This window comes from Hyperoodon ampullatus, assembly GCF_949752795.1.
Source record: "Hyperoodon ampullatus genome assembly, chromosome: 13".
Taxonomy (NCBI): Eukaryota; Metazoa; Chordata; class Mammalia; order Artiodactyla; family Ziphiidae; genus Hyperoodon; species Hyperoodon ampullatus.
In genome coordinates, this window is record NC_136926.1 from 76,030,616 (window position 1) to 76,045,965 (window position 15,350).

A 15,350-nucleotide genomic window follows, 5' to 3' on the forward strand; every position below is an offset into this window, starting at 1 on the left:
GGGGCACAAACCCGTGTCCCCTGCATCGGCAGGCAGACTCCCAACCACTGCGCCACCGGGGAAGCCCCAAAATATTATTTATTACTCAAACACTTCTAAAGCAGTGTTATGACTCTTTAATTTGTTGAGTAGAAAAAATGAATATTTACTAACATTTCTTGAAAACTTGCTATAAGCCCACAGGAAAGAATTTGACATCATCACACTGTGTTTTCCTTAAATTGACAGGAAGTCAACTTCAAGTAGACTGACTTGAATCAGGACCTCATTTGGGAAGTATAAGTGTTCAATAAACTGCATTATTTTTTTATTTGGAAAATACTCAAGTTCAGTGGCTTTATCATCCTGAACTTCACTTTCTGAAAACCTGGCAACCCCATGTGGACTTCTGGTAGAATGAGCAATGCAAAGAGCTGGCTTGGACTTGGCATGTCCTTGTACTTCTGGGGATTGATGGACCTTACAACCACTGTTCTCTCGGGCACACCAACATCGCCAGGCAAATTAGAAGCGTTCCTGTCAGACAAGCCACAGTCACACTCTCGGACAAAGAGGAGCTGGGTTTGGAACCAATTTTTTGTTCTGGAAGAATACACTGGAACTGACCCTTTGTATGTCGGCAAGGTAAGAACTGCCAAAGAGAAAGATAAATTATCAGAATATTGAATATTGACACTGAATAAGAATATGAATTGACTACGAAAGCTCAAATAGTCTAAGGCCTGAGAACAATTTTAACTAGAGGTATGTTACTTGACAGCTAGCTGAAATCTAATTTTTGCTGTGTCAGATACCGATCAGAAAGGAAAGATTTCTCTCCTTGTTCTTGCCTCTGTTCTGAGTGGGAAATACTAGGAATTGGATTTTTGCAGGAAAAGCCTTGGACCCTGTAAGAACCGTTCAAGTCCCCGCAGAGGCAGCAGCAGCCTCAGGAATAACAGGATGGGGAAGAAATAAACGGGGAAATGCAAAGGGAGGAGTAGAGGGTTTTTTGCCTTTTTCTTTTCAAAGCATTTCCACAGGTATTGCCTGAGGCCTAAATTTAATGGAAATAAAAAGAATAAAACATTCTTCATCTCAGAAGATCCTAGCTTGTGCTTCAGGATAGTTGGAGACAATCAATGAATATATTTATAAACTTTATACTCGAATTCCCTTGATTTATCTATCATCATTTCATTTTTAATCCGGGCTTTCTCCTGTGTTTACTTATTTTGGATGTTAATCAGAGACCATTTTGCAAAAGCAACCAAATCAGAGAAAATGGGAAACAAGGAACTAATTAGAAAATAAATAATTCATTCAAATAACAAACACTTGTTTAGCACAGAGGCTAAGAGTGTGGGTTTCAGAGTCAAATATATGTGGGTTCAAAACCCAGCTCTGCCAATTGCTTCCAGAGTGACTTCGGAGAACCACGTAATAAGAGAACCACAACTTCTCAAGAGCTGTCTACATAAGCTCTTTCCTCAACTCCCACCCATTCCTCAACCCAGTTATCTGACTTCTGCCCTCACTCTGCACTAAAGTTGTCTTTTCAGTGTTCCTAAGGACCTCCCCACCACCAGACCCGATGGGTTCATTCCATGGAACCACCCAACAGTGGCCTTGGACACTGCTGCCCAGTCCCTCCTTCTTGACTCGCATTCTTCTCTCAGCTTCATGACCCTCACAATCCCATTTTTCCTCCTTCCTTCTCAGCCTCTTTGCTGGTCCTCTCCCTCTGCCTGACCCCAACCACTGGTGGTCCTGTAAGCTTTGCCCTGGGTCTCTTCCCTATACACACTCATCCCCCGGGTGGATTCGTCATCCCTATGGTTTTAACCGCCACCCCCAAACCAATGAATTCAAAACCTCCACCTCTGGCTCAGACCACTCGTCTGAGGTTCAGACTTACAAACTCTACCGCTCCACGTTTATGACTCAAAGGCGTCCCACGTGTAGCATATCCAGTAAAGAATTCTCTAAGTCCACCCTGTTAGACTCTCTCACCACCATTATTTTTTTCACAGCTCTAATCACAACCTACAATATCTAATTTATTTGTTTGTTTATATGTGTATGGTCTGAAGCCCTAGACTAGACTATAAGCTCAACGAGGACAAGGACACTGCTCCCAATTTATCCACAAGGCCTAAGACAGTACCTGTCACATAGGCAGTGTTCAAAAAGATACTTATGAAATGAGTACCTTGTGGTGTAGTAAGGATTAAGCAATAAGCTAACACATGTAAAGTGCTTTAGCAGAGTACCAGGTCCAGAGTAAGATCTTAATAATGGCTACCCTGTAGTAGCTGTAGTCATCGTCATCGTCGTAGTAGCAGCAGCAGCAGCAATAGTATAGGGAGTTCCTTATGTGAATTAAGCACCTCAGTAATGCATACCTAATGCACCTGCAAATTTCTTGGTCTCAAAGCCTGTGAATTTTCTTTGACTTCTGCCTTTCCTTCTCTTCTTCCTTCGTGCACAACCAGTCACCACACTCTGTCAGTAGCTCCTTGCCAGTTTCTCTCAGATTCACCTCATCCTCTCCAGGCTCTGTGATTACTGTGGTCCCTCTGTTCTTCATGATTAGATTTAACTAAGCAGGTGCTGTAGGGAGAATCTTCCCATTCCCCCCCCTAGGACTCAGGACATTTACCTCCATGAAGCACCCTTTCCATCATGTCACTCTTTTGATTAAGAAAGCACTGTAGCTCTCCAGTGCTTATCAGAGCTCTTAGCATACAGTTCAAGGACTTCCAGAAAAATGAGTCCTCCTCCCTTATCCAACCCTCCCCTAGGATTTCTCAAATCCTGTCCTGATCTCAGTCAAGCTGGGTCTCCTTACCGGCCCTGACACAACATACCACGTCGGTCCCTACCCCAGATGAGTGTCCATGCTACTGTCATGCCAAGGACACACGGTCAGCTCCTCTCTGTTCAATTACATTCAAATTTCTCAGGGCCCCAGCTTAAAAGCCTTTTCCACCATGAATACATCTTCCACCTATTCAGAGTCCAAAGATCTCTAGCAACTTGATATTTGTAAAACATTTCTTCCAACCAGACACACATAGCTACCGCTAAAATAGGTTTAAGAAAATGTTTTTGTATTCGGTAATTGTTTTGTGTATTTGTACAGTTTAGAGCCCTCCTCCCTGCTCCCCAAGATAGAAACTGAGATGCCATCCCTGGCCTTCCCTACATTTCCCTAACACTGAGTACCCAGCACAGAACTGGACATACAAAAATACAGAAAGACAAGAGTATCTGACAAGTTTCTGGGCTACCACAGCACCGTGTGTCAGTCATATTCTCATAAAGCAGATCATTTAATCATCATAACAATGTTACGAGGTACGTATAATTCACGACTTTTTGATAATTAGAGTAGGGAACAAGGCTCAGAGAGGTTACGTTCCTTGCCCAAAGTTACACAGAAGGCAACAGGAAATCTGAAACCGAAGCCATGGGCTTTCTTTTACACTGCCCTGCACATGGCCATGACTTCAGACCTAGCCCTGAGAGACACAGAGAAGCATCAATGGTGTCGGTGAGACCAGGAATGTAACCACGCCTGTTTCCTGAAGGTGGGAGCACACAGCTGTCTAGTACCCTCTAGCACTCATGATTAGTGCTCACCCTTTCCTAATCACCCCAACCCAGGACACAGGATACCTCCGCATCTCCACAGTCATCCTGTCCAACCAACACTCCAGCAAACAATGAAAGTTTTTACCCTGAATTGGGTATGTCACCTCCACATGAAGAAGATAATTATGTATTCACTTACCCTGGCGCTTTTCCCCTTTACTTTCTTTTGAAAGAGAATCCATCCACCTTTCATTCCCTCTCTTCCAGGGGCATTTCAGCTTGTCACCTTGAGCTCTGGAAGATGTCTGTTTAGAGAGCTGGCCTGAGTATTTGCTTATTTCAGAAAGGAGTGTGGTAACAATTATCAGCTGTAATTGGTATGGACTTATACAATCCACACTGGGCTTTCCAGGGACAAGGCAGTGTCGAGTTAAAGCTAGATTATATTGACATATGCAAAGAGGGGGATGCAGAGAGCTTGTGCTTGTGCACGAACCTGTGGTCCCAAGTCATGCTGAGGTTAGCAACTACACGGAAGCTGTCTAACCACAAATTGTAAGCACTTGCTGCATTCCTGGAACTATACGCACCATGAAAGACAGCAAAAGGAGTGAAAGTCACCCTTGAGTTTAACATTTTTCCATGATCTTCATGTACTTCCCATCATTCGCGACTCCTTTGGCTCAAGATCTTATAGACTAAAGAATTGTTAGGTTAAGTAGACTATCCACCTGCCTGTCTAGGATAAGTACATAACCACGTGCTGCCAACTCCACTCCAGAAGCTCCTTACCTTCCTCCAAAGAGCTGGTGCTCAGTCAGTGTTAGCTGAATTAAGTATGGATAAATATAAAACACATTTTTCTTGCAGTGCCAATTTGCTGAGTGACTTAGAGCAAAGCTGTTAATATCTCTTCTTTTCAATTTTCACAACCAAATGTGTATTCTATGGCTGGTAAACCTAATGTTAAATGCACAGTACTGTGCTGGTTATTAAGCTGGTGTCTCAGCTCTGTATTTACCTTTCCATACTTCACTTTGTGATGCTGGGGCTGGAACTCTGCAAACCACAGTTTCTCCGTTTCCAACCAGCTCCCACTGGGTTCTGAGAGGAGAATGCACTAGAGGGAGAACCAGAGGCAGGAGGAGGGAGAAGGGACTTGTTCCTTTTACCTGCAGCAGTTGATTCCAGTTTCTGGATTCTTTCCACACTCCCAGCCCCAGCCTCATCACACCCGCTGAGAAATATCAGCACCACTGGATGGCACCGCCTTCTCAGAAGTCTGAGTCTCAGTTCCATGGGAGGTGGACGCTGGGGGGCACCTCCTCTAAACTCCTGAAGCCCCAGCCTGACGGGGCAGCGCTCCCTTCTCAGAGGTCTCTGGCCCAGCCTCCTCCAAACGCCCAGATTCCAAGAGCCCCAACTTCTGCCCTCTGCTCCCCCAGCCAGAGGGGCACTAGCTGTTTCCTGGAGTTATTATCTCTCCTATGATACCTCAACGTTCCCTTTCTGCCTTTTCAATCCTTCATATTAAATTCTCTCTGCTAAAATGACTGGTGTGGGCTCTGTTCCCTGACTAGATCCTGAACTGATACAATCTCAGGTGACCCTTGAGCAACGTGGGGGGTTAGGGGCACCAACCGTCCGCACCCTGGAAAATCCATGTTTAACTTTAGAGTCGGTCCTCTGTCTATATCCCTGGTTCCTCCATAATCACCGTTTACTCTGTATCCGTGGTTCTGCATCCACAGATTCATGTGTAATACTGTTTGCAGCATATACTATTGAAAAAAATCCACATATAAGTGCACCCTCGTGGTTCAAATCCATGTAGTTCAAGGGTCAACTGTACAGTCCCCAGACACTAGTTCCGTGTAAGCAGATCCTGGCCCTTTTCATTGCTGGTACTCTTCCTGTGCACAGGAGGCCCTGCTGCTTCTCTGTGGATGTCCTCCCCCTCCCTTCCCCCTCCTCTCCCCTCTTTCTTGCGCGTAAGCACACACACACAAAGAAGGTACCTGAAAGGTGCTTGCCGGCTCTTTTCAGGCAAAGGTAACACGGTTTCACTAAAAGCTTTAACCCTACTACTACACCCTACACCACTCATTCAATAAAATTTTATTGAGCATTTGCTACACGTGAGGACTCACACTAAGATGAAAGCCACGCGGTTCCTGACTTCAAAGAACTCACAGTCTAGAGAGTTCCGCCAATTCTTCTCTCGATACAAACAAAAACAAAGATAACAGATCCAAGGTTCAGCCCAGACTCCACTGACATCAGCCAGCCGAGGAGCTCCTGAGGAACCAGAACCTTCTCTACAGCAGCAAGGATTTCTAGCCTCCTGTTACTTATTAAGTCCCTCCATAGGCAGAGCACTTGAACTTGACCTATGATGCTCACAAGTATGCTGAACTTTCTTAAGGTGCATAGGACAAAACGTTTTAGATGACACATAGAACACCTCAAAACAAGCCTGGGTGTTTTCTTTAACGTCAGCTTCCATTCTTTCTTTTTCCCCTGGATAATCTGCCATGCCCTGAATTAACCTATTTCATCCTAAGTGAAAGTTCTATGCCACATGCCTTAAAACTACACGTATTTATATGTATATTTATATTTAAATATGTATAGACATATATATGTAACCACACACAAATATATAAATTTTTTTTTTTTAATCCTTAGATCCCTGTCCTCCTCCTCCCAATTCCATTCCTCTGCCTGGGAACACAGTTCCAGATGGAATGGATTTTCATTTCTTTGTGGCCAGGTCCAAATAAAATGGCTTTCTACTCTACACAGTAAGAGCTAGGCACCTCTGCTTTTTTAACTGCATAAACAGAAGATTTGGATTGCGATAAAAAATAATAATACTGTATATGGAATGAGGAAATGGGAGAACTTTATATTCTAAATAGAATTCTTTAAGTAGAAAAAAATCCACAGCTATTTTTTCGGTCAATTTTGTTCTCTTACTTCCCTTCTCTAGATAAGACACAGCTGAATTCCTCTAGGCAGCAAAATCGCTGCCTTGTGTGATTTGGCCGTGAGTCAATTTGAGATCAGCTCAAAACCAGCCACAACCTCCAAACCCATCCTTGTCTGAGGATGTTGTGAATACACTTTCAGGCGTCTTCCTGGTGTCCGTGCCATTTAATCCTCAGACTAACATTGTCCCAGCAATGCTTCAGGCAGCCTTCTCCAGCTTTTACCATTGGGCTATGCATAACAAAAAGGCCAACGGGTTGTTTTTATGCCATCTCTGCTACACTCCTGAAGGTTTGAAGGGAGTACAGAAGAGCTGGGCATGTTAATACCCTTCTCTCTATGCACGTATTATCATCATGGTAATTGGCCCCATTTATAGCTTTCCTATTATGGGAAAGACACTGTACTAGGTGCTTTACATACATTAATCTCTAATGAGCCCAACAAACCTTCACAGTAAGAATTAACATTGTCCTCTACATTTATAGTATGAGGAACTTGAGGGTTATAAGCGTTAAATAATTTGTCAAGGGCACTCAATTTATAACTGATACAGACAGTGTTCAGGCCAGATATACTTGCCTCTCTGGCCTAACCCTAACACTGGCTGTCTGTTTTATAAACTATATCTCATGGACTTCATCACTGAGCTATGCTAAGTGCTAACTACCCCAGCAACAACAGAGCTGGTGGTAGCTGACTAAGTGTAACTAATTTTCTGTTGCCCCCTTAGAGAAGCACTATTATAAGACAGCACAAAATTCCAGGGTTCTCGCCATCTATATACATTGTCTGTAATTAGGGGTGCAGGAGTCTATTTCTAGGCTTAATATGAAAATAGTGCCCCTGGACTCATTTCGAGAGTCTTTACAAAGTAATCTGGGAGGAAATATAGCTGGATGGACAGATAAAAGCATGTCCCTAACGGAACCTTCCACATACAGATTTGAGTGATTCAGTTATGAGGCCAAGAACTGGTCCCACCAAAAGGAGAGATACACTGATACAAAGAATAATAACCAGCAGTAAAATTCCACTTTGATGCCTGAAACATAAACAAGCATAGTCCTACCGAGTGAAACTACGGAATTCAGAGAATTTCAAGAGCCCCTGGAAGTCATTTTGTATTTCCAGTATGGTGGCCACTGGTCTATTTATTAGCTATTGCATCAGCTTCTCAGCCAACTCGAATTGTCATAAGGTTTCTGAAATTCCAAAACTTAATTTATATCAACACTTGTAAAATTTTTAAATGTTTAGCTTGTCCTTTTTTAAAAAAAAAATTAAATGGAAAGGCTGGATTCCTTCTTATTAGACTTGCTCCTATTGTACACGTTGGGACCTACACGTTCCAGAACTCCTGTTTTCTATACTTCTCAGGGAGAGGAACTTTAAAAACAGTACTAAGTTAAGGATACTGAATGGGATGTGGAGAAACTTTACTTATTCATCAACTTATATTTGCTCTTTGATATAATCATGTTCAATGCATATTAGTTCTCTGTAGACATTTTAAACATCTGAGTGAAAAAAAGTCTTTCTGTTTGAAAGGAAATCATAAATTTAGACCATACTGAAAAATCTATTTATCTCTGACACCTGTTCATATGTCAGTGCTCTTTTTCCTCAGCTTCATTCGGACATGGACCGGGGGGATGGATCCATCAAATACATCCTCTCTGGAGAAGGTGCGGGCGTCGTGTTTACCATCGACGACACCACTGGAGACATCCACGCCATTCAGAGGCTTGACCGAGAGGAAAGGGCCCAGTACACTTTAAGGGCTCAAGCCCTGGACAGGCGGACGGGCAGGCCAATGGAGCCAGAGTCAGAGTTCATCATTAAAATCCAAGACATCAATGACAATGAGCCCAAGTTCCTGGATGGACCTTATGTCGCCACTGTGCCAGAAATGTCACCAGTGGGTAAGGTGGAGATTCACTGATTCTCACAAACAGCGGTTCCACTATAGAAGATCCTCCTGTCTAAACGTGGAAAAGGACAGAATGTGCAGAACAGTTCACAAATCATAAAACTCTACCAAGCTACTTAGACAATGAGGACAGCCATAGTATAAAATAGTAGTAATACTAAGCCTAGTATTGTTATTCAGTTCCGGTTCTTAAAAAGCACAACAAAATATAGATGATAGATACATAGATAGATAATACTTGATTCATAAGGGAGAAGCATGTTGGTATTATCAAAAAGAGGAATGAAGGGTCCAAAGTCTGTGCTGTCCTTACGAGTTACTAAGAATTTAAAACACAAGTAACTCCCATCCCCACTGAAGAGGTACTTCTGTACTAAGCAGTTATGGAAACTTGACCTAGAAAGAGGCCCTCCCAAGGAAGCAGACATAACATTTGCAAATGCTTTAAAACTGCCCATTCAGGATTGCATTCAGCCTTTAGCAATTCAACTTGAATAGGTTTCCACCATCTCTCTCCTTCAGGAACTTCTGTTATCCAGGTGACAGCCACAGATGCTGATGACCCAACCTATGGCAACAGTGCCCGGGTAATGTACAGCATCCTCCAGGGCCAGCCATATTTTTCTGTGGACTCCAAAACAGGTATGTGATGTAATACTTGAGTCAGAGGTGTTGATTTTATTCTCTAGTAATTTGTAACTGCTATTTATGACAGACCCAACTCTCCTTTTCAAGAACTCTCCAGGGAATGTATTAACTAGAGAGGATTGTTACAAGCTTTGGGATTAAGAGACCAAACTAGCACTGCCCTGGGGGGTAAGAGCAGCACAATGCAGAGACAGTGGATAAAGTCTGACTGGAGAGGCCCAAAGAACTGCCTACACAAAAGTATACCTCCTCACTAACCTGCAAAAAATCCTACGGTTGTATTTATTCCCAGGGAGTAAGGTCCTTTATAACGCCAAGAAGATCTAAGAGGATTGGCATATTAACCTGGGCTCGCTACAGAACTAGAATAATTGATTTTGAAACTAGGAAGAACCTTAGGGGAATCATCCAGTCCATCACTCTTCACTTAAAGGATAAGGAAATTGGGAACGGACACCTAACAAAGTACTTCTGGTTGTAGAGATGTCCCCTGACATGTGGTCTGATGTTCTTCCCACTGAGCCACCCCATACTAAGCAGAGAGCAAGGCCAGAATGAATGGATGAATGTGATGAGGGGGAGAGAGCACAGAGCATGGAATGTGGCCCCCCAAAAAGGAGGTGCTAAGTGGGATACTCTAACAGGGAGGACAGCATAGAGAACTGGGTGGGTAAGGAGGTAAGGAGCAATGTGCTAGAAAAGAACACGTCAACAATCAACAAATCAATCTGGCTTTGGGATTTTTGTTTTGTTTTGTTTTCAGTTTTACCCAAGAGCTTTGACTACAGAATTTATGTTTTATCTATGAAGGACTCCCTTTAATACTTTCAAGTTGGGCAGAGCAATTATTATGATTATTATCTTGCACTTGTGCCAGACTTTCTCCCTTTTAAAATACATTCATAAATATTACCATATTTGAGCCTCCCAATAATCTTGCGAACTAGTGAAATATATGGAAGTGTTGTTATTCCCATTTCACATACAGGAAAATTGAGGACCGAAGAGTAATTAACACAAAACTCGAGTAAAGAAACTTACAGTCACAGAGGTAAAGTCAATGACAAACACTCAAAGTCATCCCTTTACAGGAAATAGAAAAAACACATTTCTATTAGCAACCTGATATAATTTTTTTCCAGAAGTCCTCAGGGGAACCAGGCATTTGGAAAACTATCATAAAAGTAGGAAGTGAGGGAGTATACATTAGTAGGAGGAAAGAAAAAAGGCTGCAGTTAGGGACTTCCATAAAACAGTAACTTTAACCATTCTACAGATGGAGGGAGGGAGAGTGAGGGGGTGCCTACAGGGAGGAAAAATACAGACAGGAAGACGGTAATGTGTCCTTTACATCCCAAGAGGAACCTTACATTATTTTGACAGCTCCCAGGGGGCATCTATAGCGTTAAGGTCAAAAATACATGAAAAGATCGTTATTGCCATGCCCATAGGCCATTTAAAAAAGGAAAATGCTAAATATTTCACTTTAGAATGTTGTTACTATAATGCAATATATATACATTATAGGAGTAAAATGGGGACAGGTTTGTGGTTCCCAGTTCCTTCCCTTGGCATGCAAAAGGTCTGCTTAGCCAAGGGTCATGTTGTAAACTTGCAGTAAACAAGCCTTTAATCTTTGCCTAGAGAGCACAGAAGTCAACTTTTCTAAGTGGAAGGGTTCAAAGGAAGATAAAACATTACCCACATCCTTGGCAGGATCAAAACACCACGTTTCACAGGATTTTGACTTAGACCCCTCTTCCTAACTGAAACCATATCATCGTACGGCAGTGCTGCTACCTACTGTCTGGGGGAGATCATCCTGTATGTCTGTTAAAAATAAACAACTCACAGAGCATCTTTCATGTCTTAGCTCACGGAATGCACTGAAGCACAGAGGTAAGCAGAACCTAACAAAACAGAATGAACATATAACAAAAGGAAAAGCAAATCTGAATTCCAACCCTGCTTACAATTACTGCAGAGGCAGCAGAAAGCAGACTAGGAACGAGTTGCCTAAAGAAGAGTCATTCACACTACAAGGGCTCTAGGGGCTGAATGAAGAAAGAGCTAAAGGAGAATTATCTAAAATCACAGATTTTAGGCATATGAGGCTTTGTTTTCCCGACCCGAAACCCGTTGTGTCTGGTCAGACAGAGCAGCCTGAAACTGTCTCAGGCTGCCAGTCCCCCAGTCTGTTAGAGAAACACTGCTGCCACCTCCTGTTCTTTCTCAGTAATGTTGCCAAAGGAAATCGGCCCGTGAAGCTCTGCCGGTTGGAATAGTTATTTATTCACCCTTTGTTTAAGCACAGCATTTTTTTGACGCTGGGATTCTGACCTCAAATTTAATAAAACATGTGACTTGCATCTCAACTCTAGCCATTAACAATGCACAAGGAGAAGCCTAGAATCCAATCTTTAAAATGGAACTTGTGGTTTTGTTTTTAAAAACAAGGTCATCTCTATCCTGCAGGTGTAATTAGGACAGCACTCATGAACATGGACCGAGAAGCCAAAGAATACTATGAAGTGATTATCCAAGCCAAGGACATGGGAGGGCAGCTTGGCGGATTAGCTGGGACCACAACGGTCAACATCACCCTCTCAGATGTCAATGATAACCCACCCCGCTTTCCCCAGAGTGAGTACCTAACCAGTGAGAGTATAGGTCTCAAGCCAGAGGGATGCAGCTGTGACAGAGGTGAAAGAGAAAGGCCTGTCTGAGTCCCTCTTTGAGTTCAATTATTCATGGATTCCTTTCTGACATTTATCATGCAATTCTCACATAATTATTTCCCTTCTACATACCAACTTCCCATAGTACTAAACCAGTGTTTAAACTCTTTTTTTCTTGATTGCCATGCCCTGACCACTCCCCATAAAATTAAATATTAAGCAGTAAGACTTGTTGGGTAGGGCTGAACTTTAGAGAGCCACAAACCATTGTAATATATAATAAGCATCTAAGATTTTTTCACCTCTCCCCAACAAGAATCGATTTTTGCCCCCTAGGGGGCAATATTGCCCTTGTTGAGAATGCATGCAGGGAAACTAAGCCAAAGCTGGAGGTGAACATAGTGACCCATCTGACCAGCTTAACCAACCAATTCACAAGCAGGTACCAAGCACCTGCTTTGTAAGGGCCCTGGGCATGAGGGGCACAAGATGCTTGAAACCCAGTCTCTGCCCCTGTGAAGCTTAAAGTCCACTTAGGGAGTACATACTCGATATTCATCAAAAGTTAACCAGGAAGCAGCATTTGCTGTGCCACTTGGTTAGTGTAGAATGAAGCCTTCACAAGAAACCAAGATGAGTAAAGGCTTAATAAAAGGATGAGAGCTCAGCAGGGGATTGAAGAATATAAAGGATTCAAATAGGAAGAAAGGAAAACATTCCAGAAGGGGGAAGCTACTCATTCATTCAAAAACTATTTGCTTTGGGCAACATTCTAGATATGGGATATAAAGACCTAGAAATAAAGCTGCAAATGTAATTTTATGTTCAAAGATCCCTAAAATGAAGACCTGCTCTTCAGTGTTTCAAATGTGTTATATTTCTAACAGAAGTCACTGCAAAGTGTTTGAGCAAGTGAGAGACATAAAGGAAGGCTACTATGATAGCCGTGTACAGCACTGGTTGCTAGGGGTGGAGACTAGAAGCAGGAGAGTCTGTTAGGAGGCTTTTAGAGTGGTCCAGATTTGAACCGATAAGGATGTAAGGAAACAGCAGAAGGGGTGGAATGGGGCAAATAAGAAAACATGGATTTCTGTCTCTTGATTTCTTGGCTAAGAGAAGATGGAATCAAAGATGACAGTGATGTTCTAAGTCTGGGTGACAGGGAGAAGAATTGTACTACTGATAGCAATAGAGGATACATAATGGAACTAGTGGCAGGGAAGGAGGAAGACAAATTCCAATTTGAATATGAAGTGACAGCAGGACAATCGGATTGAAGGTCCTTAAGGAAGGTGGAATATAGAGCTATGACTGTGGAATGGAGCCCAGGAACAGAGGTGTGAATTTGAGAAGCAGATGCCTAAAAGGGAGCAGTTGGAGAAGTGAGAGCAGCAGACACAATTCCAGGTGAAAGACTTAACCAGGAGAATCAGGTTAAACAACAAGAACAACTAAACTAAAAACTAAAAACCAGACCATCAGCTGAATAGCTACATTTTGAGTCAGTCAAACCAAGTAAGCCATCTATTTTATCTATGTAAATACAGGAAGAGAACTCAAATATTTACATACAACTGGTACCCATAAAGTCCCCATGAGATTTTGTGAAACTAAAAGACAGTATATTAAATATTTCACAAGTGGTACAAATAAGTAGGTTACTAAGTTGATTGGTTCTACAGTTCAGAATAGTGGTGCATCATGAAAACAGTTTATGAAATGCCATATGGATTGGCTTCTTAATTGCTTTGCTGACCCTATGGGTTCCATCTTTATTATTTCATGAATGGCTCACACTGTGCACACTGTAGACTACAGATTCTTTTTTTTTTTTTTTTTTTTTTAACAAGTTCTGATTTGACCTGTACTTTCTTTTTTTTTTTTTTTTTTTTTTTATAGTGTTTATTTTTACTTGTTGACAGTTTTGCTTTATCTATTTATTTATTTTTGGCTGTGTTGGGTCTTCGTTTCTGTGCGAGGGCTTTCTCTAGTTGTGGAGAGCGGGGGCCACTCTTCATCGCGGTGCGCGGGCCTCTCACTATCGCGGCCTGTCCTGTTGCGGAGCACAGGCTCCAGACGCGCAGGCTCAGTAATTTTGGCTCACGGGCCCAGTTGCTCCGCGGCATGCGGGACCTTCCCAGACCGGGGCACGAACCCGTGTCCCCTGCATCGGCAGGCAGACTCTCAACCGCTGCGCCACCAGGGAAGCCCTAGACTACAGATTCTTGAACATCCTTGATCCTACCTGGCTTTGTAATTTGACACTAGACAGTATCTCTGAGGCATAAAGGGAAGAACGAAGTTATTACACAGCTCACAGTATGTAGATCTGGACGTACTGCAGGAAAGTTGTATTGCTACCTACCAGGGCTCTTGGCCTCCTTAATCAATAGAAATTGATCAGAGGCCAGGCAAGAAATTCAGGCAAGGCTTTACTGGGGACCCCGCTGCAGCAGCGGCGAGTGAGAACAACAGTTTCCCTTGCTTGCTCCCAGCATGGGGGTGAGCTCGCTCCTTATATGGGGTGAGGGTAGGAGTGTGTGCAGGGGTCGGGACAGAGGGGTGGCTGGGGAGGTCTACCCACCACTTAGGTGGTGTTGTGTGCAGTCGGCAGGCGCAGTACCCTGCTTTTGCTCTGGGCCCTTCAAACGTGGCAGTTGGTTTTTTTGGTCTCTTTGTATCTTTTGTCCAAAATTTGCCCCAACTGTGCATGCACCCAGTTATTTTTAGTCTCATATAGCTTCTCTGTCTTTTGTTGCTGGAGGAGAGGTGTGTCCAGGTGCAAGCACTGCAGCCCTGCAGCAAAGGGGCCCAGGTCCCAGCCTGTCTCAATATCACCCCAAACACGGCAGCTTCACAGAAGCATAACACAATACAGTGATAACTGGGGTTTTAGTCCTGCCCTACAAGGCAACATCTTAACACCATTCTAAAGCACACATTTTGAGTTGTCATTTTTTTTAAATAATGAAGAACCTAGAATAGAGTGGAAACACAGACTACATTGCACGGAAGACAAATGGAAATGTATAAAAGTAATCTCTGTGTCTCTAAACATTGTTCACACATTATCTCTGCTTCCTCTAAAATAGTCATTATTGGGCTTCCCTGGTGGCGCAGTGGTTGAGAGTCCGCCTGCCGACGCAGGGGACACGGGTTCGTGCCCCGATCTGGGAAGATCCCACACGCCGCGGAGCGGCTGGGCCCATGAGCCATGGCCGCTGGGCCTGCGTGTCCGGAGCCTGTGCTCCGCAACGAGAGAGGCCACAGCAGTGAAAGGCCCGCGTACCACAAAAAAAAAAAAAAAAAAAAAAAAAAGTAAAATAGTCATTATTTTTGGACTTTAAAAAAATTTTCTTTATCTCACCATTAATTATTTCTCCTATTTGCTAAAACTAAGTTTAAATGATCTCATTATTCCATAACCTACCTTGGATAAACTCTTAGGCATTATTAATCTTCTGATTCTTCATTCTAGGAATCCTACTTTCCTTCTTTTTCACAAATATTATCATAACTGATTA

The 15,350-nt window shown here is 42.9% G+C and overlaps 1 protein-coding gene across 1 annotated transcript in view; it reads left to right on the forward strand.

Annotated features, from left to right (window-relative positions):
- Positions 1–378: 378 nt before the first annotated feature.
- CDH20 (cadherin 20) overlaps positions 379–15,350 on the forward strand; it is a gene marked incomplete at both ends in the record, with an annotated part of 58,199 nt that continues 43,227 nt past the window's right edge. The window contains 4 exons of the mRNA XM_079718269.1: positions 379–624; positions 8,198–8,492; positions 9,023–9,142; positions 11,624–11,791. Of these exons, the coding sequence (XP_079574395.1) occupies positions 379–624; positions 8,198–8,492; positions 9,023–9,142; positions 11,624–11,791 (829 nt within the window). The remainder of the gene's footprint in view (positions 625–8,197; positions 8,493–9,022; positions 9,143–11,623; positions 11,792–15,350) is intronic.